The following is a 23,884-nucleotide window of genomic DNA, read 5'->3' on the forward strand; positions in this document are numbered from 1 at the left end:
TATGTATATATATATATGTATATGTATATGTATATATGTATATGTATATATGTATATGTATATATGTATATGTTTATATGTATATATATATATATGTATATATATATATGTGTATATGTATATATATATATATGTACAATTAAACCTTGGGAGAGGCATTATGCCGGTAATAAACACACGCACTGGTTCAGTCCTTTATTAATTTAATTTATATAGTTTTTTGTTAAATTATTTCATTGCACTCTTGCAATCTCTTCAGTAACTTGTCTCTCCACTTCCATTTATTTTGAATATATGATCTGGCGTTGTTTTGGCGTTGTTTCGAAACTGTTTGGTATGAGCATGTGAGTGTGTGCAAGTTCGTATGTGTGCACGCTCATATGTGTGCACGCACTTATGTGTTCGTGCTTATATGTAAGTATGTGCGTCCATATGTGTGTTTGTAACAATTTCGTTTATATCAGATCAGATAGAGACTTTTTAATTAATTTATTTACGTTCATATTCCGCATATGTGTGAACAACACATGCAACCATGGGCAATTGTAAGGCCCTCATCTACGTGTATTTGGTGTTTAAAATTGGTTGCGTTTCAGTTATGAGGACCGACTCCTGTATTTGTCGCAACGATGCGTCACCGGGGTGTCTAGACAGGATTTCTATGTTAATTCTGTTCAGTACACCACCATGTTGTTCTTTGGCATGCTGGTAGACAAGTTCCAGGGAGTAATGTTTGTGGACGCCACGCCACACGGAGAACTGGCCTGCAGATTTCGAAAAATCCTCAAAAGTACCAAGTTGAGGATAAATGTTATAGAAAAACCAGGGAGATCAATTAGATCAATAATATGTAAAACATATCCCTTCAGAAGAACAAGGTGTGTTGAGGAGAGTTGCATTGTGTGCAAAAATAGTCCTGGTGCCAACTGCAAAGCCAGAAATGTAGTCTACAAAATAAGCTGTATGGATGGTGAGTGTAAAAACAGAAACACCACATACATAGGTGAGACGGCAAGAAGTTTGGCTGAGCGTGTAAACGAACATTGGAGGGACTATAATAATCAAAAACAAACCTCGGTGCTCTACCAGCATGCCAAAGAACAACATGGTCGTGTACTGAACAGAATTAACATAGAAATCCTGTCTAGACACCCCGGTGACGCATCGTTGCGACAAATACAGGAGTCGGTCCTCATAACTGAAACGCAACCAATTTTAAACACCAAATACACGTAGATGAGGGCCTTACAATTGCCCATGGTTGCATGTGTTGTTCACACATATGATGCGGAATATGAACGTAAATAAATTAATTAAAAAGTCTCTATCTGATCTGATATAAACGAAATTGTTACAAACACACATATGGACGCACATACTTACATATAAGCACGAACACATAAGTGCGTGCACACATATGAGCGTGCACACATACGAACTTGCACACACTCACATGCTCATACCAAACAGTTTCGAAACAACGCCAAAACAACGCCAGATCATATATTCAAAATAAATGGAAGTTGAGAGACAAGTTACTGAAGAGATTGCAAGAGTGCAATGAAATAATTTAACAAAAAACTATATAAATTAAATTAATAAAGGACTGAACCAGTGCGTGTGTTTATTACCGGCATAATGCCTCTCCCAAGGTTTAATTGTATTTCTTTCAACACACGTATCCACATCAAGAATCTTGCACACGAAATACACATACGAAATATATATATGTATATATATATATATGTATATATATATATATGTATATATATATATATATATATATATATATATGTATACTATATATATATATATATATATATATATATATATATATATATATATATATATATATATATATATATATACATATATATATATACATACATATATATATATATATATGTATGTATTATCAACTCACAAACGGTTACGATTGGTTTTTCCAACACAAAAAATCTCTTACAAATTATCTCCTCTCATAATGTTAGCCTGTTAAATAGGGATGCATTTACTAATACTAACATTAATTTAGCTAATACCATCCATCCCCCTAGAAATATTAACAAGGTTATTGTATCTGAAGTCGATTACAACAAAATCAAGTTTATGTCAAGTAACTCTAAAATTCAAACTTCTATATACCAGTGTAAAATTACTTCTGGTAATGAAGTATTTTTTTTATATAGGCAGCTCATCTTCTCAGTTATCTAAAAGAATTTCTAATCATTACTCTGCATTTAGGGATAGGAATAAACATAACAGTACAGGGCTTAGTAAATTAATTTGGTATCTAAAAGACCACAATGAACAATTTAATTTAGATTGGTTGATTCTCTCAATTTCGATACCTTATGATAAAGGCAAGGAATTCTGTCTTCTCTGTAATTCTGAACTTTTTTTTTTTTTTTTTCTAAAAATTCCCTTGTAAACACAGTTATAGAGCATGCATACCAACGTAAACATTGGCAGAAACACCTTTAGTTCATATAAGTGATATCTATCATTATATATAATTTAAACATTAATTTTCTTCTTACATTTCACATTCACTAGAGTCTTTTTCCAAGACTTTAGGGTTTTATTTAATTTACATATCATTATATACTTCTCATTTATTTGGGGTTTTTTTCCTTTCCTTTACCCCTTCTCTTTCTATAGGCTACCATTGACGTTATATCCTCTAACATTTTTTTAAAACAAACTTAATAGTGTTCAGTTAATCACTATACATATCCATAATATTCTGTTAAAATGTCTTATTGACAAGTTTCATTTCTTCATTTCCCTGAAGAGAAGATTACATTATTCTTTGTAAGCCTAGTACTTATTCTATCGGTCTCTTTTGCCGAACTGCTAAGTTACGGGGACGTAAACACACCAGCATCGGTTGTCAAGCGATGTTGGGGGGATAAATACAGACACACAAACACACACATATATATATATATATATATATATACATATACATATATACGACAGGCTTCTTTCAGTTTCCGTCTACCAAATCCACTCACAAGGCTTTGGTCGGCCCGAGGCTATAGTATAAGACACTTGCCCAAAGTGCCACGCAGTGGGACTGAACCTGGAACCATGTGGTTGGTAAGCAAGCTAATTACCACACAGCCACTTCTACACCTATTATTTAGAATTTATTCATATATGTAAAACTTTGTAAACAAAGTTCTTTATATATGAATAAATTCTAACTTTATTTATAAAGTACTACAAACAAGAATAAATCTAAATAATAAAGAAAACACCAAATTAAATCAGTTAAACTTTCTCCAAAACATCTCTCCTTAACAATCAAACATAAAAATCTAATTACATTTGTACAGTTTTTCAATATTTCAAGCTTAAAGACTCCATTTGCACAGATCAAAATAACTAAGCAATTATTTTTCAGATGCTAACATTGAGGCAGAAGATATGCAGCATGCACAGACTGATAATGTCAAATCAACCAATCAGTTTGGCTCAGTTTATGTCTGTTGTGAATGAATGGATTTAGGTTTTTAGTCAGAACAGTTTCTTTGATCCTTATATTTCTGATATGTCATTTTATGTCTTTCATTGTGACTATGATTTTCTTATTATGCCATCTCTACAGATATTTCATGTCAGAGGAAACTTTAGCATAATGCAAATGTGCAGTTTCAGAATTATACTATCAATGTAAAAATCTTATCATATTTGTTAGTAATTGTATGAAGCAATACATAGGCCCATAAACTTATGTTCAAATCATTGATGAAGCAGTTGGCTAATGTGCAAACATTGTTGCCAGACATTTTCTCAGTGAAAGTTCAATGTGGATCAGCTATATTTTCAATCCCCTCATAGAGATTGTTTATCAGATTGCAACAGTTTTAAAAAGTAAGTGTTGTTGTTGGAATTGTTAACATACTGTGGAGTTATATTATGAATCTGGTCTCTGGCAAAGGATAATGGGTAGTTGTTGCCTATTAGCATCCTTTGGAACTGCTTGATATATATGTGATTGTTATTTGATAATGATGATGATGATGATGATGACAATGTCAGAAGTGGCAGTTGTAGTGGTGGTTTAGACAGCACAATGACCTCAAGCTGCTCTCTGAATGAGCCAATGAACACAAAATTAAGAATCAGTATATAGCTGAACCAAATATTGCCGTACTTTGCACTCTGTATTGAGTTCTTTTCTCTTGTTTATTAGAAACAACAATCACACACTCACACACTCATGCACAAAATACTTGTATAGTGCAAAAATGCTAGTCTTTGCTTCACATCCTGTGGGTATCTTTCTGTCATAACTCATAGTACTGTTCTTCCCAGTATGTATGACTCATTCACATTAACTTCATTAACTTTTTAATACTAATGAATGTAAAAAGTAGTATAAACAGAACGAAACATTATCCTTTTGTTATTAGAAATCAAAGATTTTCTGGGGTTTTTTTTTTTAGCATTCAGAATGTTAATCACATTTTTCAACTCATTTTGCTATGCTATATAATTGTATTGGTTATTAAATATGAATGAACATTCTTTTAAGAACACGTGCCACTACTATTCTTTTCTTAATGCTAAATCTGGTTTCGGATATCTTTTATATTAGTTTCATCCCTATTATTATTTTCCTTGTTGAGTTATACCTAAAAAACCACTCACTTTACTGACATATTCTGTCTACTTCTGATAATTGTTTTTAGTTCTACCTCACTTTCTTTTCTTTTCTTTTTTTCTCTATGTAGGTCATTGTTTACTCAAATGACTGCTAACTTGTTCCTGATTGATGTTCTTTCAAAACAATATAAGCTTCTATTAAGTTCATATTTCCCTGTAACAGTTATTATTTTCATGTTTTTGTCATTCATTGTGAGACTTTTTTTTTCAAAAAATGTTCTAAGAATAATATCTCTTTTCAGATTAGAAGTAGTTTTGAAGACCAATTTTCTAAGAGTTCTAGGGATTGTGTTTTTGTCATTTTTAGGTCAGGGAAGAAGGAAACCCATAGATTTCTTTCTCTTTAATCTTAAGAAACCAAATATATGACTGGCACTTTGTCTAAGCCCATTGTTTTTCTCATACATCATTTAAAAACAAGAATATATCTTGTTTTTATTTCATGTGGCTGATAAACCTTAGGTCACATGTCCAAATAGGATACTCTTTACTCTCTTTTACTCTTTTACTTGTTTCAGTCATTTGACTGGCCATGCTGGAGCACCGCCTTTAGTTGAGCAAATCGACCCCAGGACTTATTCTTTGTAAGCCTAGTACTTATTCTATCGGTCTCTTTTGCCGAACCGCTAAGTTACGGGGACGTAAACACACCAGCATCGGTTGTCAAGCGATGTTGGGGGGGACAAACACAGACACACAAACATATACACACATATACATATATATATATACATATATACGACGGGCTTCTTTCAGTTTCCGTCTACCAAATCCACTCACAAAGCTTTGGTCGGCGCAAGGCTATAGTAGAAGACACTTGCCCAAGGTGCCACGCAGTGGGACTGAACCCGGAACCAAGGATGATCATTTTTATATAATGGAATTTTTTTTCATTTATGTATTTCATTTACACATATTATTTTGATATCATTTTGATATCTTCAGCTAAATTTGGACCTTGGAAGTATGGACCACAGCATGGTTTTGCTCGCGTTTTACGGTGGAAAGTTGAAATGCCACCTAAAAAGGTAAGTGAACTATTTTCAAGCATCTATTTCAAATATTTGAACTTAACTGTTTGCTGTCACCATCACTGTCACTGTTGTGTAACAAAAAGTGATAGTATACTGGTTTAATATTGATGGTTTGGGCAGAAATATCAATAACAGTGCCACTTTAATTAATGTCTACTGACTTATTCCTGAATTGATTATAGAAAGTTATTACTTTATTACTTCATCCTGCATATCTAGAGAAAGTTCTGCATGATGCCATTAATAAATAAGTAGGTACTGTTTTTGTTTAGCTCTAGAACAGCTCTGATTTGGCAGACCTATGGTCAAAGGTGTTCCAGTTATAACCATTCCATCTTTCTTTTTATATTTTTTCTCAGACATAATTTATTCAAGACTGCAGAGGTTCATCTAATCTCCTATACTGTCTGCCAAATTTTTTGGCCTTGTTCTATGTCACAAATCACTATGTTCTTAACTCTGCTTCAATTTAGCTGCTTAGAAAATAGGTATCAGTACATCCATCATCATCACCGTCATCCTTTAGCATCCACTTTCCATGCTAGAATGGGTTGCACAGTTTGACTGAGAGCTGGCAAGCCAGAAGTCTGCACCAGGCTCCAATCCGATCTGGCAAAGTTTCTACAGCTGGATGCCTTTCCTAACGCCAACCACTCCAAGAGTGTAGTGGGTGCTTTTTACATGCCACCAGCACGAGGACCAGTCAGGCAGTACTGGCATCGACCACACTGAAATGGTGCCTTTTATGTGCTTCCAGCATGGGAGCCAGTCAGGCAGCACTGGCAATGATCATGTTCAAATGGTGCTTTTAGCGTTCCACTGGCATGGGTGCCAATCAAGTAGTACTGTCATTGACCACGATTTCACTTGACTCAACAGGCCTTTGAAAACGCAGTTTATTACCCAATGATTGAAGGGTACTCTTAAATGGGCTAGTTATGCTGCACTGACATAGGCCACAGTCATGGTCTCACTTGGCTTGCCAGGTCTTCTCAAGCACAACATATCTCCAATGGTCTCGATCACTTGTCATCGCCTCAGTGAGGCCAAATGTTTGAAGGTCATGCTTCACCACCTCATCCTAGATCTTCCTGGGTCTACCTCTTCCACAGGTTCCCTCAACTGCTAGGGTGTAACACTTTTTCACACATCTGTCCTCATTCATATGCAACACATGACCACACCAGCACAGTCGTCTCTCTTGCACACCACGACTGATGTGTTTTATGTCCAACTTTTCTCTCAGGGCACTTACCCTCTGTCATGTATGCACACTGACATTACACATCCATCGGAGCATACTGGCTTCATTCCTTGCAAGCTTACACATGTCTTCAGCAGTCACAGCCCATGTTTCACTGCCATGTAGTATGGCTGTTTACACACATGTGTCATACAGTCTACCTTTTACTCTGAGCAAGAGGCCCTTTGTCACCAGCAGAGGTAGGAGCTCTCTGAACTGTGCCCAGGCTATTCTTATTCTAGTAGCTACACTTTCAGAGCATCCACCCCTGATACTCACTTGGTCACCTAGGTAACGGAAGCTATCAACCACTTCTAGTTTTTTCCCCTGGAATGTGACGGAAACTGTTTTCTGCACATTTTCAGTGTTTATTGCTCCTGAGCATCTGCCACACACAAAAATTATCTTCCCAGTTAGCCTTCCTTTGATATTGCTGTACCTCTTATGTGTCCATAGCTTACATTGGGTACATCTTATGGAGCTTCTACCTATGCGTTTTCTACAGATCGAGCAGGGCCATCTACCTGAAGGGATTTGTGATTTGTCTACCTTTCTACTTATTAAGATTTTGATTTTTGTTATATTGACTCTAAGGCCATTCGATTCTAGACCTTTCTTCCACACTTAAAACTTCTTGTCTAGTTCTGATAGTGACTCAGCTATTAGAGCAAGGTCATCAGCATAGAGAAGCTCCCAGGGGCATCCTGTTTTGAATTCCTCTGTTATTGCCTGGAGGACTATGATGAATAAGAGGGTCTGAGGACTGATCCTTGGTGGACCCCTACCCCTACCTAGAATTCTTCACTGTACTCATTGTCAACCCTCACCTTACTGACAGCATCCCTGTACATGGCTTGTACAGCTCTCACTAACCATTCATCTATCCCTAGTTTCCTCATTGACCACCAGATAATGGATTGGGGGACCCTGTCGAAAGTTTTCTCCATGTCAACAAAAGCCAGGTACAGAGGTTTATCTTTGACTAGGTATTTCTCCTGCAGCTGTCTTACCAGAAATATAGCATCAGTGGTGCTTTTCCCTGGCACAAACCCAAACTGCATCTCATATAGACTGACTCTCTCCCTAATTAGTTGGGCTATGACCCTCTCTGTGACTTTCATTATCTGATTCAATAACTTGATACCTCTGTAATTATTTGTATCTAAAGCATCACCTTTACCTTTGTAGCAGTTGCTACACCAGTCATTGGGTATGACTCTTTTGTGTATCACCTGATTGACTATATGGGTGACTAGACCACCAGACACCACCAGATATTTTAAGCATCTCTGCGGTGATTCCTGATGGGCCAGGGCTTTCCCTGTCTTCATACTCTTAATTGCTTTATCTACCAAGGTACTGTCAATTCAGATAGCTGGTTGGGTCGACATTCAGCAGACTATCTTTCTCCTGTTCATTCTCTTCATTTAGCAACCTTTGATAGTGACATCTCCAAGTTTCTCTCCTTGCAGCCTCATTAAATGCAAGTGAGCCATCATTCATGCAGACACATTTCTCTCCTATGATATCACGATTCTCTCTTACACACTGTCTTGCAACACATAAAACCCTCAAGTCTTTGGTCCTCACAATGCAGAACATTGGCAACTTTTTCTTATCTGCTTCCCCTCTGGCTATATAATCCTGTCTCCTAGTTTCCCTTCTGGCAGTCTGATACAATTCCCTGCTACCACTGTTCTTCCAGTCCTTCCATGCCTGTTTCATTTCCCTAATGGCCCTGTCAACTACATTGTTCCACCACCATGTTACCTTGGTTCGAGTGGGGACTTTGCACTATCCACACATCTGGTCAGTAGCCCTCAACAGGTTGTCCCATAGAAACATCCAGTTGTCTTCCACATCATGTGATGCTATATCCCTTTCTATATCGTCAAAAGCTTTGAGTAATATGTTTCTATTTCGTCAAAAGCTTAAGAGAAGATTCATCCATTATCTGCTAAATTCTCCTAAGAGCCAAGATATGATTTATTTTCATCTTATTTTGACAAGTACCACAAGCCAAAGGTCAGGGTAGCCATTTCAGTTACTCTAAGTATCTAATGATCTTGAGAAAAGCATAAACATCACACAGTCTCATCGTCCCCCATTTTAATATTAATATACTCACCCCCTTGGTATTTATTTTAGGATTCCAAAATTATAACTAATTGTAATATTTTTATATTAAATATGTAATTTTAGTATTTTTGAATTAAACAAGTATATAATTAGAATGCAAAATTAGATATCATCATCATTATCACTTTATTTGTGTCTCCAGCACCTTACCACTTATTGTAATAATTTGTCATTTCTTTAATGAGTTTCAGTTTCTTGAAATCAGCCTTCAATACTTTTTCCTATGTCTTCCTTAGTTCTTTTCTTTTCCAGTTTCCTTCTTATATCATGTGCATTTTTTTTGCCCAATTTTCCTCCTATCAATATATCATATGTCCATAGAAGCTCACTTTTCTCTGTGGCATACCACATATGATTCTTTATATTCCCAGATTTTATCTCAGCTCATTTGTGCTCTGTCATTCTTGCACCCTAACATTACACACCCGGCAAAGCATGCATGCCTCTCTTCTATCCAACTTTCATATATCTTCTACATCCAATGCCTGTTTCACTATCATGCAGCATCACACTTTATATGCATGCATCATACATATTACCTTTTGCTTGGAAAGAATCCCTTTGTTTCCAACAGAGATAACAGCTCCCTGAGCATTTTCTGTCCATTCTAACTCTGGCTACAATGCATTTGAAATACACTCCTTCCTTTACTAATTTGATCACTTTGGTAACGAAAGCTGTTAACAACTTCTGGGGACACCTCTGATAATGAAGCAATTTATTTTATGAGTTTTCTTACTTCTAAATACTCCTGCACACCAACAACATATGAAGTTCCTCTCTGCCAACTTATATGTGATCCCTCTGCATTTCCTGTTGACCCATAATTTACATTGGGTACACTATGATATCATTCCTACTTTCTTTTCTGTACATCAAGCATGGCCACTTTCCAGATGACAGTTTATCTTCGCTGGGTTTACTCTAGCAAAGATAAAAGTTTTAGTTAGCTTTTTGATTCTAGCCCCCCACCCCCACCCCCCATTTGGAGTTACTTCAGTAATTCTTTGTCTGAGTTACTTTTGAGATCAGCAGCAGCAGTGCTATTGTAATGGTTTTCCGTGCTAACATTACTTGAATGATTCTAATGCATTTCAGTCCTGCATTATCATCTGAATCTGATGATTCTTGTTATGTATTTCTCAGTCTTCCTCTGTGATAATCACCTCTCACTGTCATAACACCACACTTTTTCTTTTTTTTTCTTTTATCTAGCATTCTTCATCTATTCATCTATTCACTTTTCATGTTCAACTACATATATCAGCTAACATTGTTAATGCTCAAATGCTCCCTCAGTCTGCTTGTACTTCTGACCACTGTGTATGTTAATGTTACTAATCCAATGGATAATATTTATCTCATTTAACCCTTTAGTGTTTAAACCGGCCATATCAGGCCAAAATTGTCTTCCAGTTTTATGCTCAAACCAGCCAGCTCTGACCTCTCACACCTACCCTACAAAGTCATTCTAAAAATAAACAGGGACATCATCAAAATCTCAGAGTTACAAGATGCTGTACAATTAACTTAAAACAATGTAATTAAGCAGGCTTTACATTTGACAGAGTAATCTGAATGCTAAAGGGTTAAGGTGGCGAGCTCACAGAAACATTAGCATGCCAGGTGAAATGCTTAGCGGTATTTTGTATGTCTTTATGTTCTGAGTTGAAATTCCACCAAGGTCGACTTTGCCTTTCATCCTTTCAGGGTTGATAAATTAAGTACCAGTTGCTTACTGAGGCCAATCTAATCGACTGGCCCCTTCCCCAAAAATTTTGGGCTTTATGCCTAGAGTAGAAAAGAATATCTATCTCATTTCTCTACACTCTCTTCAGATCTTCCACATTCAGTATTACTAAATAGCATCATCAGTTTCTTAACACATGCTTCATTTTGTCTTCCTTTTTCCTTAGAGATAGAAATACTTTTTTATGAATAGAGGTAACTGCTCACTAATTAGCCTTCTATCCTTTCCTCTTTCTTAACCGAGCTAGACTCTCACTATTACCATATCCAGCAGTGCCATAAATATGATCAGTGAGATAGCTTTCTTCTTCATTTTAGAAAGTTCAAGTACAGTTTCCTCATTTGATAACATTCAACCTTTGTAGATTATACCAGATTAGGTTACCTAATTAGATAAGCTGCTGCATTTATTTTCTCTTTAAAACTCGTCTATGTTGGGCATTTAATGTCTTTGTAAAAGTATTTTCTGTTTGCTTGCTTATTACTTGCTAATCTGTATGAAGAGGAAATTATCAAACTGTAGCCTTGGTAGTAGTAGCAGTATGCTAGCATGGAAAGCGGACGTTAAACGATATATATATATATATATATACACACACACACAATTTAATTAGAGGGTATGTTAACCTCATGACGGAATGGTTGCATCCAAGGAAATACTGATTCAATACCTAGTATTTTGGGGGAAATGAAATTCTCTTAAAATAATAGGTATCATCATCATCATCGTCGTCGTTTAACGTCCACTTTCCATGCTGGCATGGGTTGGACGATTTGACTGAGGACTGGTGAAACCAGATGGCTACACCAGGCTCCAATCTGATTTGGCTGAGTTTCTACAGCTGGATGCCCTTCCTAACGCCAATCACTCCGAGAGTGTAGTAGGTGCTTTTACGTGCCACCGGCATGAAGGCCAGTCAAGTGGTACTGGCAACGACCACACTCAAAATGGTGTATTTTACATGCCACCTGCACAGGAACCAGTTTGGCGGCACTGGCAACGATCTCGCTCGAATGTCTTTACACATGCCATCCGGCACAAGTGCCAGGAAGGCGATGCTGGGCACAGGTGCCATTGACGGTTTCGCTTTCACTTGCCCCAATAGGTCTTCGCAAGCTGAGATTCGTTTCCAATGAAGGAGACGACGTTGGCATGGGTGCCAGTCGTCGAATTTAATTCGATTCCAATTTCACTTGCCTCAACAGGTCTTCATAAGCGGAGTTTAGTGTCCAATGAAGGAAGGTACGTATAAGTGGGCTGCCTGAGGCCTTCGATTTAGGTCTCACTTGGCTTGCCGGGTCTTCTCACGCACAGCATATGTCCAAAGGTCTCGGTCAGATGTCATCGCCTCGGTGAGGCCCAATATTCGGAGGTCGTGCCTCACCACCTCAGCCCAGGTCTTCCTGGGTCTACCTCTTCCACAGGTTCCCTCCACTGCTAGGGTGTGACACTTTTTCACACAGCTATCCTCATCCATTCTCGCTACATTACCAGACCAGCGCAATCGTCTTTCTTGCACACCACAACTGATGCTTCTTAAGTCTAACTTTTCTCTCAAGGTACTTACACTCTGTCGAGTATGCACACTGACATTACACATCCATCGGAGCATACTGGCTTCATTCCTTGTGAGCCTATGCATGTCCTCAGCAGTCACGGCCCATGTTTCACTGCCATGAAGCATGGCTGTACGTACACATGCGTCATACAGTCTGCCTTTTACTCTGAGAGAGAGACCCTTTGTCACCAGCAGAGGTAAGAGCTCTCTGAACTTTGCCCAGGCTATTCTTATTCTAGCAGCTATGCTTTCAGCGCACCCACCCCCACTACTAATTTGGTCACCAAGATAGTGGAAGCTATCAACCACTTCTAGTTTTTCTTCCTGGAATGTGATAGAAGTTGTTTTCTGCACATTCATAGTGTTTACAGCTCCTGAACATCTGCTACAAACGAAAACTAACTTCCTAGTTAACCTTCCTTTGATATTACTGCACCTCTTATGTGTCCATAGCTTGCACTGGGTGCATCTTATAGAGTTTCTACCCAAGCCTTTTCTACAGTTCGAGCAGGGTCATCTACCCGAAGGGGTTTGTGTTTTGTCTGCCTTCTTATTAGGACTTTGGTTTTAGCTAGGTTGACTCTAAGGCCCTTCGATTCTAGTCCTTGCTTCCACACCTGAAACTTCTCCTCTAGTTCTGATAGTGACTCAGCAATTAGTGCAAGGTCATCAGCATAGAGGAGCTCCCAGGATCATCCTGTCTTGAATTCCTCTGTTATAGCCTGGAGGACTATGATAAATAGGAGGGGGCTGAGGACAGAACCTTCATGGACCCCTACCTCCACCTGGAATTCTTCACTGTACTCATTGCCAACCCTCACCTTACTGACGGCGTCTCTGTACATGGCTCGCACAGCTCTCACTAACCATTCTTCTATTCCTAGTTTCCTCATTGACCACCAGATGAGAGATCGGGGGACCCTATCGAAGGTTTTCTCCATGTCAACGAAAGCCAGGTACAGAGGTTTATCCTTGGCTAGGTATTTTTCCTGCAGCTGTCTTACCAGAAATATAGCATCAGTGGTGCTTTTCCCTGGCACGAACCCAAACTGCGTCTCATCTAAACTAACTCACTCCCTAAGTAGTTGAGCTATGACCCTCTCCGTGACTTTCATTACCTGATCTAAAAGCTTGATACCTCTGTAATTATTTGTATCTAAAGCATCACCTTTACCTTTGTAGCAGTTGACTATGGTGCTGCTACACCAGTCATTGGGTATGACTCCTTCGTGTATCACCTGGTTAACAATACGGGTGACTAGGCTATAGCTGACACTGCCAGATATTTTGAGCATCTCTGCAGTCATTCCTGATGGGCCGGGGGCCTTCCCTGTCTTCATACTCTTAATTGCTTTATCTACCATGGTACTGTCAACTCGGATAGCTGGTCCCTCTGTTTGGTCGACATTCGGCAGACTCTCTTTCTCCCATTCATTCGCTTTATTGAGCAATCTTTCGTAGTGGCGTCTCCAAACCTCTTTCTTCACAGCCTCGTTTAGTGCAAGCGTACCATCATCCATGCGGACACATTTCTCTCCCATGACATCATGGTTCTCTCTCACACACTGTCTTGCCACACGAAATACCTCGAGTCTTTGGTCCTCACAGCGCTGAACATTGGCAAACTTTTTCTTCTCTGCTTCCCCTCTGGCTAAATAAACCTGTCGCCTAGCTTCCCTTCTGGCAGTCTGATACAGTTCCCTGCTACCACCGTTTTTCCAGTCTTTCCAAGCCTGTTTCTTTTTTCTAATGGGCCTGTCAACAACATTGTTCCACCACCACGTTATTTTCGGTCGAGAGGGGACCTTGCACCAGCCACAGATCTGGTCGGTGGCCCTCAGCAGGTTGTCCCGTAGAAACGTTCAGTTGTCCTCTACATTGTGTGAAGCTACATCCCCCTCTATTTCGTCAAAGGCTTCGAGTAATAAGTCTCTATATAAAGCATATAGTTTATATCCATTTAAAAGAAGAAAAGAAAATGGAGATTAGAAAGTTAATAATTGTTTATTATTAACAACAAATAGGTCATCTTTGCTTCTTACAGCTGTTTCAATTAAAACTCAGTAATTTAATTACAAATTTGTACATTAAATTTACATTTATATGACATGAGTATAATTTCATCAGAGGTAAAAAAAAATGTATCTTTGGATGTTATATGTGGGCTTATCAATTCATTTCAGTAGACTATAACATCCAAAGGTACATCTTATATATGTGTTTTCCATATGCAGGTGACAACGTGAATGATTTTATAATGTATTGCAATTGCTTTATGGTTTGTTTCAGAACATTAAGAGTTGTTACTAACTATATTCATTTGACAAATTTCAGCTGGTTTCTAATTCAGAAAACATTTACTGTTGCATTAATTTTTAATGTCATCAAAATTCTTATATATTATTGCAAGAAAAGAAATATCTGTAAATTCATTTAGTGTAGGTGCAAAGTTTTCTAAGCATATTTCTCAAAATTTCTATCACAATGCCTTTTAGGATGACTAACAATTGTGATATTTGTGTTTTCCTGTGGGGTGTTTTGTGACATGATTTAAGTGAAATAGCTATGACTATTTATCAAAACCAGGTCACAAATTGAATTCATTGGAAACTTTTTTTTTAGTTTGTTTTTTTGATTTCATTAATTTTACCATCACAGCATAAAATATGAATGCTTGAAGCACATAATTCTTACAGCTGGAAGTTCCCTTTCCTTAATGCTATCCAAATCAATAAATGTCAAACATTGAGCTAAGGGTGACACATTTATTAACCTGAAAATGAAAATTGAAGATAAATATTTAAAGATGGATTTTACTTAATATTTTTAGATCGTTACATCAGTAAAATTCTGAGTGAAAATTTTCCTGTTTTATTCTATCATTTAGGATAAAAATGGAAATGTATTTGCTGCTCTTAGTTTGGAAGATAATGATTTATCAAGGGCAATGTGGAATATAATGTAAGTCATCTCTCTCTCTCTCTCTCTCTCTATATATATATATATATATATATATATATATATATATATATATACGCACACACACACACACACATGCATATATATATATATATATATATATATATATATATCTTCCTCTTTCTTTGGAAATATCGCTATCAATTATGTCTGAACTGTTTTAGTTTGTATTTGGAATGAAGCTACCATATTTATTCATATACAATACACACTTTTTATCAGATTTATAAATATAAGAATTAAGGTGCACATTAAGGTGCATGAGAATTAAATATTATTCATTTTTCTCCTGTCCCAAGTGTATAGTACTAATGGAAATAAGTTATATGTTTTATTCAAGCTAACTGATGTGTATCAAAAAGTTAATACCACCATAATAGTGTTATGTTCCTTCCTCTGTGATTAAAATGAAACAGTTCTTGGTTTTTGTCCAAAATCCATACTATAAATAAATGCTATCTGCCTATAGTGTCAACACAATTTATGTCCCACAAAACTACATGCAAACACTGGAGATAGGGATTTAAAGCTTTGTTGTTGTTCTTTTTAACTCTCTGAAAGAATTAAAAACTGTTCCAATTAAGATTTTGATTCTGAAAAAAAAATTTTTTGTTTTGTAAAAGAGAAAAAATACATAAAAACAAATTTTTGTGAGATCCTGAATGTCTGATATTGAAAACATGGAAATCTGCATTCCAGTTTTAAAAGTATATTATAAAGTGAGTAGTTTAAAGAAAACAAACTGTATTCCAATGATATTTTGTTTTCCTGTGACAACACAACTATGTGTGAATTACTGTATAAAGTGAACAGTAATATTGAGTACATACTTATTTTGTTACACTATCATTATCAAAATCAAATTGATTTTCTTGAAAGCATAATCAGGTCATTTGCACAGATATGACTTTACAGCAGTTGCATGTTTATGACTTACATCAGTAAAGTTCAAAGGTCATTTTTGAATTTACTTTTTGTTTCATTTAAGACATGTGAGCTTTTATCAATTTAGCTTCTGCAGCAATTATGATATACCTGACTCAATACTTTTTCCCCATATGTCATATTACAAAACAAAGAAAAGTTTTTTGTTCATTATTAAAAGTGAGGTATATTACACATGAGTAAATATGGTACTTAACAATTATCATGGCAATAAATTAAAATTAATATCATTGCAGCTGCTATTCCATTTTGTTGAATAAAACTATAATACAGTTCTAGATTTTAAGAGATGAGGAATTATGTACATTATTTACATTTGATGGATATTTGTCCTCATCTTGTTTGTTGTTAACACGTTTCGGCTGATATACTCTCCAGCCTTCATCAGGTGTCATGGGGAAATTTCAAACCTGGGTTCTCATTCCTAAGGTATTTTTCGATGTTGTTATTATTATTATTATTATTATTATTATCATCATCATCATCATCATCATCATCATCATCATCATCATCATCATCATCATCATCATCATTATTATTATTATTCAGGTCACTGCCTGGAATCAAACTCAGAATCTTGGGGTTAGTAGCCCACACTCTTAACCACTATGCCATATACCCGTGGGCATATCTATCATTACAAAAATTTTGATACTGATTAGGCAAAAAGCCACATATTTCAAGTTAGGATCAAAAGGTGTTATGATATTCATGTCTTTCCTTATAGCATTTGGGACATAAGGAAAGGAAATCATTTGAGCAAAAAGAAAAATCTAGGTTTTAGCATCAGTTCACCATGAAGTTACTTCTTTTATGGACAATGAAAAGCAACAGCCATGATCCAGACCAGTGATCTAGTCCAATTCTTTCAACAGAGCAGGTTCCACTAAATATATTCAATGGTTAAGTAATGGCATGAAACCAGGTGATGGATTAAGCTTAAGATGACAGAAGCTGATAATAAATGATGAAGACTAGGGAAGATGTGGAGAAAAGATGCAGAGTAGCATAAGACTGTATGAAAAATACCATCCAAACCACGACAAGTCGGAAAAATGCACATTAAAACATTGATGCTGATGATGATGATAGTGAGGAATTAGTCTTTATTTGTGTTTTTTACAAAATAGATTTAGCAGTTACCATATTCGATGACATAAAAGACACATGAGTATATGAAGCACACACCAATTTCAGTAGCACATATTCAGGAAAAAGTTTTCTATACATTAAAGCACATAATATTTAAAGCAATTTTGCTTGTAGTACCTGAGTTCATTTTTATGAGACTTTTTGGGGAGGAGGGAAAGAGTTCATCTTATATGCCATCAACTACGGTAAATTTCTTGATTCAAATACCAGCAGGAGTCATCTTCCCACTATATGTATAATTATTAATATACTCTAGTTCAAACTTGATCAACAGCAATCCTCTTTCTATTACTTTTTTTCTAGGTTCAAATTGGTCTACACTATTCGTCTTGAAGAATCAGCATTACATATTGACTTCACAGTTCATAACACAGGTAAGTATTTCTACTAAGCTTCTCATTGCATCCACTTTAGTATTAAAATCAATGTGTCATAATTGTCTAAGGGAGAAAGAAATTATGAAAGAAGATTTACAGTTTCCTATTTTAAAAGGTGGAAACATTTAATCATATAAATTTCTAGCCCTCTATGGATTCAGGCATGCAGAACCTTATAATTCAGGGTTCTATCCCACTGTGTAGTATCTCAGGGTAGTGTCTTGTGCTAAAGCTTCAAGTTGACTAAAGCTTTGTCAGTGAAATTTAGTAAACAGAAAATGTGCAGAAGCCCATCAAATGTGTGTGTGTGTGTGTGTGTGTGTGTGTGTGTGTGTCTACATATATATAATGTATGTGCATATCAGAGAGGGATGGCAGAATCAGTAGAGCATCATACAAAAATGCCTTATGATACTTGATGATATATCTTTTTCTACCCTGGTATATATGGGAATTTGAGGGTAAGCCTTACCTAAACTCAAGCTCAATAAAACAAGCTCCAAATAAAGTACTAGTGTCAATATCATAGACTAAAACTGTTGAAAATGATAGCATAGACATATTCTAGTGATTGAAAGTAGTTCAAATAATATAAGAATAAAGAATATTGTGAAGAATACCTCTATTTTCCTTTATTCCTTTTCTTTAAGATCACAGCTATATACTCTTGCTTTTTCTCTCTTTTTCTGTCTCTTATTCTTTTACCTCCTCTTCTCCCACTATTCTATCCTATCACTCTGTCACTCTCTCTTCCTCACTCTTCCTCCCTTGCTCTCGTGGCTCCCATGTGACCAACGGTCATCTTTCTTTTTCCCTCTCCGTTGTAGCTGGAACAAGGAAGACATGTTCATGTTTGCCTCCTGTCCTAGCTTGATTAACACGTTTGCCACCAAAACCTCATTTGGGCTTAGCAGCCCTTCCTGTTTGTTTTCACTGTCCTGTTTGTGTTACCAATTTTAACTCTCCGCAAAATCCCAAATTTTATCTAATTTGTTTTGCGGGAGCAACTGTTTTATATCCATATATACTCATTTACTTCTTTCAGTCATTTGACTGCAGCCATGCTGGAGCACCACCTTTAGTCGAGTAAATTGACCCAGGACTTATTCTTTGTAAGCCTAGTACTTACTCTATCAGTCTCTTTTGCTGAACCGCTAAGTTACGGGGACGTAAACACACCAGCATTCGTCCTCAAGCGATGATGGGGGGACAAACACAAACACACACACACACATATATATATATGCGAGTAAAAATAAATACAAAAAAGGTGGGTTTTTTTGTATGATTGTGTATAGAGGAATATATTATTTTGTTTAAAAGAGTTCCAACACCGTCTGTTTTTTATGTTTTATTTATATTCCTGCAGAACCAATGTGGGGTATAGAATATGGAATATACAATATATAATATAATATACAATATATAATATAAAATAAAATAAAATAAAAATGGATGGCACCATGAAATAAAGTATTGAATGTAGATGAAATATTGAGTGTTCAATATAAAGGATCAAATATATAAATATAAATATAAATATATAAAGGCGACTCAAGTTTCAGGGCTATTTCCCTTCGTCATGGCCGGTACGACAGACTTTAACAGACTCACATTCTGTTAAAGTCTGTCATACCGGCCATGACGAAGGGAAATAGCCCTGAAACTCGAGTCGCCTTTATATATTTATATTTATATTTATATATTTGATCCTTTATATTGAACACTCAATATTTCATCTACATTCAATACTTTATTTCATGGTGCCATCCATTTTTATTTTATTTTATTTTATATTGTATATTGTATATTATATTATATATTGTATATTCCATATTCTATACCCCACATTGGTTCTGCAGGAATATAAATAAAACATAAAAAACAGACAGTGTTGGAACTCTTTTAAACAAAATAATATATATCATCATCATCATCGTTTAACGTCCGCTTTCCATGCTAGCATGGGTTGGACGATTTGACTGAGGACTGGTGAAACCGGATGGCAACACCAGGCTCCAATCTAATTTGGCAGAGTTTCTACAGCTGGATGCCCTTCCTAACGCCAACCACTCAGAGAGTGTAGTGGGTGCTTTTACGTGTCACCCGCACGAAAACGGCCACGCTCAAAATGGTGTCTTTTATGTGCCACCCGCACAAGCCAGTCCAGGGGCACTGGCAACGATCTCACTCGAAAATCCTACGGGAGCCAGTCAGGCGGTACTGGCAACGGCCACGCTCAAAATGGTGCATGTCATGTGCCACCCGCACAAGAGCCAGTCCAGGGGCACTAGCAACGATCTTACTTGGCTTACCGGGTCTTCTCAAGCACAGCACATTTCCAAAGGTCTCGATCAGTAGTCATCGCCTCGGTGAGGCCCAATGTACGAAGGTCTTGCCTCACCACCTCAGCCCAGGTCTTCCACGGGTTCCCTCAACTGTTAGGGTATATATATATATATATATATATATATATATATATATATATATATATATATATATATATATATATATGACGGACTTCTTTCAGTTTCCGTCTACCAAATCCACTCACAAGGCTTTGGTCGGCCTGAGGCTATAATAGAAGACACTTGCCCAAGGTGTCGCACAGTGGGACTGAACCCAGAACCATGTGGTTGGTAAGCAAGCTACTTACCACACAATATCCATATATATATATATATATATATATATCTTTTACTCTTTTACTCTTTTACATGTTTCAGTCATTTGACTGCAGCCATGCTGGAGCACTGCCTTTAGTCGAGCAAATCGACCCTAGGACTTATTCTTTGGGTGCCTAGTACTCATTCTATCGGTCTCTTTTGCCGATCTGCTAAGTTACGGGGACCTAAACACACCACCATCGGTTGTCAAGTGATGCTGGGGGGGACAAACATATACACACATATGCATACATATATACGACAGGCTTCTTTGAGTTTCCGTCTACCAAATCCACTCACAAGGCTTTGGTCGGCCCGAGGCTATAGTAGAAGACACTTACCCAAGGTGCCACGCAGTGGGACTGAACCCGGAATTATGTGGTTGGTAAGCAAGCTACTTACCACACAGCCACTCCTGCGCCTATATATATATATATATATATATATATATATATATCATCATCGTCGTCGTCGTCGTCGTTTAACGTCCGCTTTCCATGCTGCCATAGGTTGGACGGTTTGATTGAGGACTGGCGCGCCAGATGGCTGCACCAGATTCCAATCTGATATATATATATATATATATATATATATATATATATATGTACAGGGGTTGGACAAAATAATGGAACCACCTTAAAACTGCAAGCAAATTCATTTTAATATGGAGTAGGACCATCTTTGGCAGTAATTACAGCTTGAATTCTAGGAGGGATGAACTCATACAAATAGAGCAGTAAAATTAGTTTTTCCCAATAGTTAAAAGGCTCCATAGTAGATGATATCTTCTGTTACCTTGGTTCTGAAAGCATAGATAACAGAAAACCCCTGCTGGCCACAAAGGGCCTTTTGCTCAGAGTGAAAGGTAGATTGTACGATGCATGTGTGCAAACTGGTATGCTTCACGGCAGTGAAACATGGGCCGTTACTGTGGAGGACATGTGTAACCTCAAAAGAAATGAAGTTAGTATGATCCGTTGGATGTATAATGTCAGTGTGCACACACAACAGCGTGTAAGAGCCCTGAGAGAAATGTTGGACATAAGAAGCATAGGATGTGCGTGCAAGAGAGACGTTTGCACTGGTATGGTCATGTACTATGGATGGATGAGGAGAGCTGTGTGAAGAAGTGCCACTTCCAAACAGTTGAAGGAATCCGAAGTAGAGGTAGACCCAGGAAGACATGGGATCACGTGGTCAAGCATGACCTTCGAACGTTGGGCATCACAGAGGCAATGACGCAAGAGCAAGACCTCTGGAGATATGTTGTGACTGCAAAGACCCAGCAAATAAAATGAGTTCATGGCTGTATCCTACACCAGTTTCACATAACCAGCCCCAGCCCATTCAAAAGTACCTTGGATTGTAGGGCGACTTGCTGTGCTTGAGGAGACCTATTGAGTCAAGTACATCAACATCAACATCAAAATGAAAATCATATGGAAATTGTAGTTGTGATACCAGTGCCAGTGGCATGTAAAAAGCACCATCTGAATGTGGCCGATGCCAGCGCTGCCTTGACTGGCTTCCATGCCGGTGGCACGTAAAACGCACCAACCGATCGTGGCCATTGCTAGCCTCCTCTGGCCCCTGTGCTGGTGGCATGTAAAAAGCACCCACTACACTCTCAGAGTGGTTGGCATTAGGAAGAGCATCCAGCTGTAGAAACACTGCCAGATCAGACTGGAGCCCGGTGCAGCCTCCTGGCTTCCCAGACCCTGGTCGAACTGTCCAACCCATGCTAGCATGGAAAATGGACGTTAAATGATGATGATGATAATGATGATGATGATGATGATGATGTAGAAAAGGTTCAAGATGCTCTTTTCAAGTATTGAATAGATTGCACGATGCTTGTGCATGAACTGCAATGCAACATGGTAGTGAGATGTGGGAACAAAGTGCAGATGATGTGCACCAGTTCTGTAAATTATTGAAACAAACCTGTTCTGCTGGATTGAAATATTCATGTGCATGAATGGTGAGATATAGAGAAGCAAAGACAATATTTTGGTATAAAAGAAACGAAAAATCAGAGAGACATCAGCATTGATATATATATGTTAAACAAATGGATAATGAGAGATGGATAAAGAAATACCTGGAGATCCAAGTGGAAGAAAAAGGTTAAGGAAGACATAAGCAGTAATGGTAAGAACTGACCTCAGGATGCTGAGCCTCACAAAAGAGATGGCAAAAGGAATTCAACAAGTGGTAGAACACAGTGAAGAAAGAACTCATCCAACCCTTGCAAGCATGTAAAAATTGACCTCCTTATCATCATCATCATCATCATCATCATATTTATATGTACACATATTTATTTATTTTGTCATTTATTTGCAATATATCTTAAAATATTATGCAAAATTTACAATATATCTTAGAATATTGTACAAAAAGTCAACTCTTTTATTACTACATCTAAACATGTCACCTCATTTTTCAACATTTACTTCAATGAAAGTGTGAATGAATGAGTCATTGTAACAATAAAAAGATAAGTTTCTTATATTGTTTATGATTTTGTTTTATTTCAGATAAAATTACCTTTGGATTCAACTGTTTACTACATACTTACTTAGCAACCCCTGATATAACTAAATCTGGAATCATAGGGTTACAGAATCTCAACTATCAAGACAAGGTCAGTAGGTTTGTTTTTTTCACTTGTTATCAATCTCCCACTCAGTGAGATTGATAACATTAATGTTCCTTGTGAATTTTTGCAAGCCAACACCTTTAGGAAACACATGAGCAGGTAGGAATTCCAGAAAGTTGCTATTCTAGGAAAGAAAGACTGGGTATAGTAATTTGGTTTCACCAGGGAGAGGGTAACATAGCAAAGAGGGATGAGGGGAGGAGATATGTGTAGATTGGGATTACCTGAATTGAGGTGGCATAAAACCAATCTGAGAAACACAAGCTATTGTAGTGCTAAGAAAAGTAAAAGGAGGAAACAGCATGCCTGTGGACCAGAGGTTGGAACTTGTCTGTGATTCTATTACCAATCAGTCCGGTAGCCATTTATAGATGTAGTCTAAAATGTCTGTGTGTACAGTAGGAGTGCCACCATTTCAGATATGATTGTAACACTCCGTTGTGGGCCACACCTAAACTTTGTCAAGTATCAATAATTGTTGAATCTCTGAGCTCTGAAGAGAAGGGGCTGCCATTGAGATATTGTCCAAGCTATCTTAATCATGTGTTTTTGCCAAGGGGGATCTTCTGTGATAGCGAGGCCAACATTTGAAGCAATTCAAGGCTGTTCATTATTAAGTGGGGCGTGGTGCAACGATGTTTACTTGATTTGAGTTGCCTTTGTGTTTTTGTTTCTGTTGAAAGAAACATGATTAGCATATCACCA

The 23,884-nt window shown here is 37.2% G+C and overlaps 1 protein-coding gene across 1 annotated transcript in view; it reads left to right on the top strand.

Moving 5' to 3' along the window:
- Positions 1-23,884, top strand: part of LOC106869142 (uncharacterized) — a 108,466-nt gene that overhangs the window by 76,917 nt on the left and 7,665 nt on the right. The window contains exons 4-7 of the mRNA XM_052966268.2: positions 5,620-5,702; positions 15,286-15,359; positions 17,778-17,848; positions 23,058-23,164. Coding sequence (XP_052822228.1) covers positions 5,620-5,702; positions 15,286-15,359; positions 17,778-17,848; positions 23,058-23,164 — 335 coding nt within the window. The remainder of the gene's footprint in view (positions 1-5,619; positions 5,703-15,285; positions 15,360-17,777; positions 17,849-23,057; positions 23,165-23,884) is intronic.

The sequence above is a fragment of the Octopus bimaculoides genome, chromosome 3 (genome assembly GCF_046866305.1).
Source record: "Octopus bimaculoides isolate indiv1 chromosome 3, ASM4686630v1, whole genome shotgun sequence".
Classification (NCBI taxonomy): Eukaryota; Metazoa; Mollusca; class Cephalopoda; order Octopoda; family Octopodidae; genus Octopus; species Octopus bimaculoides.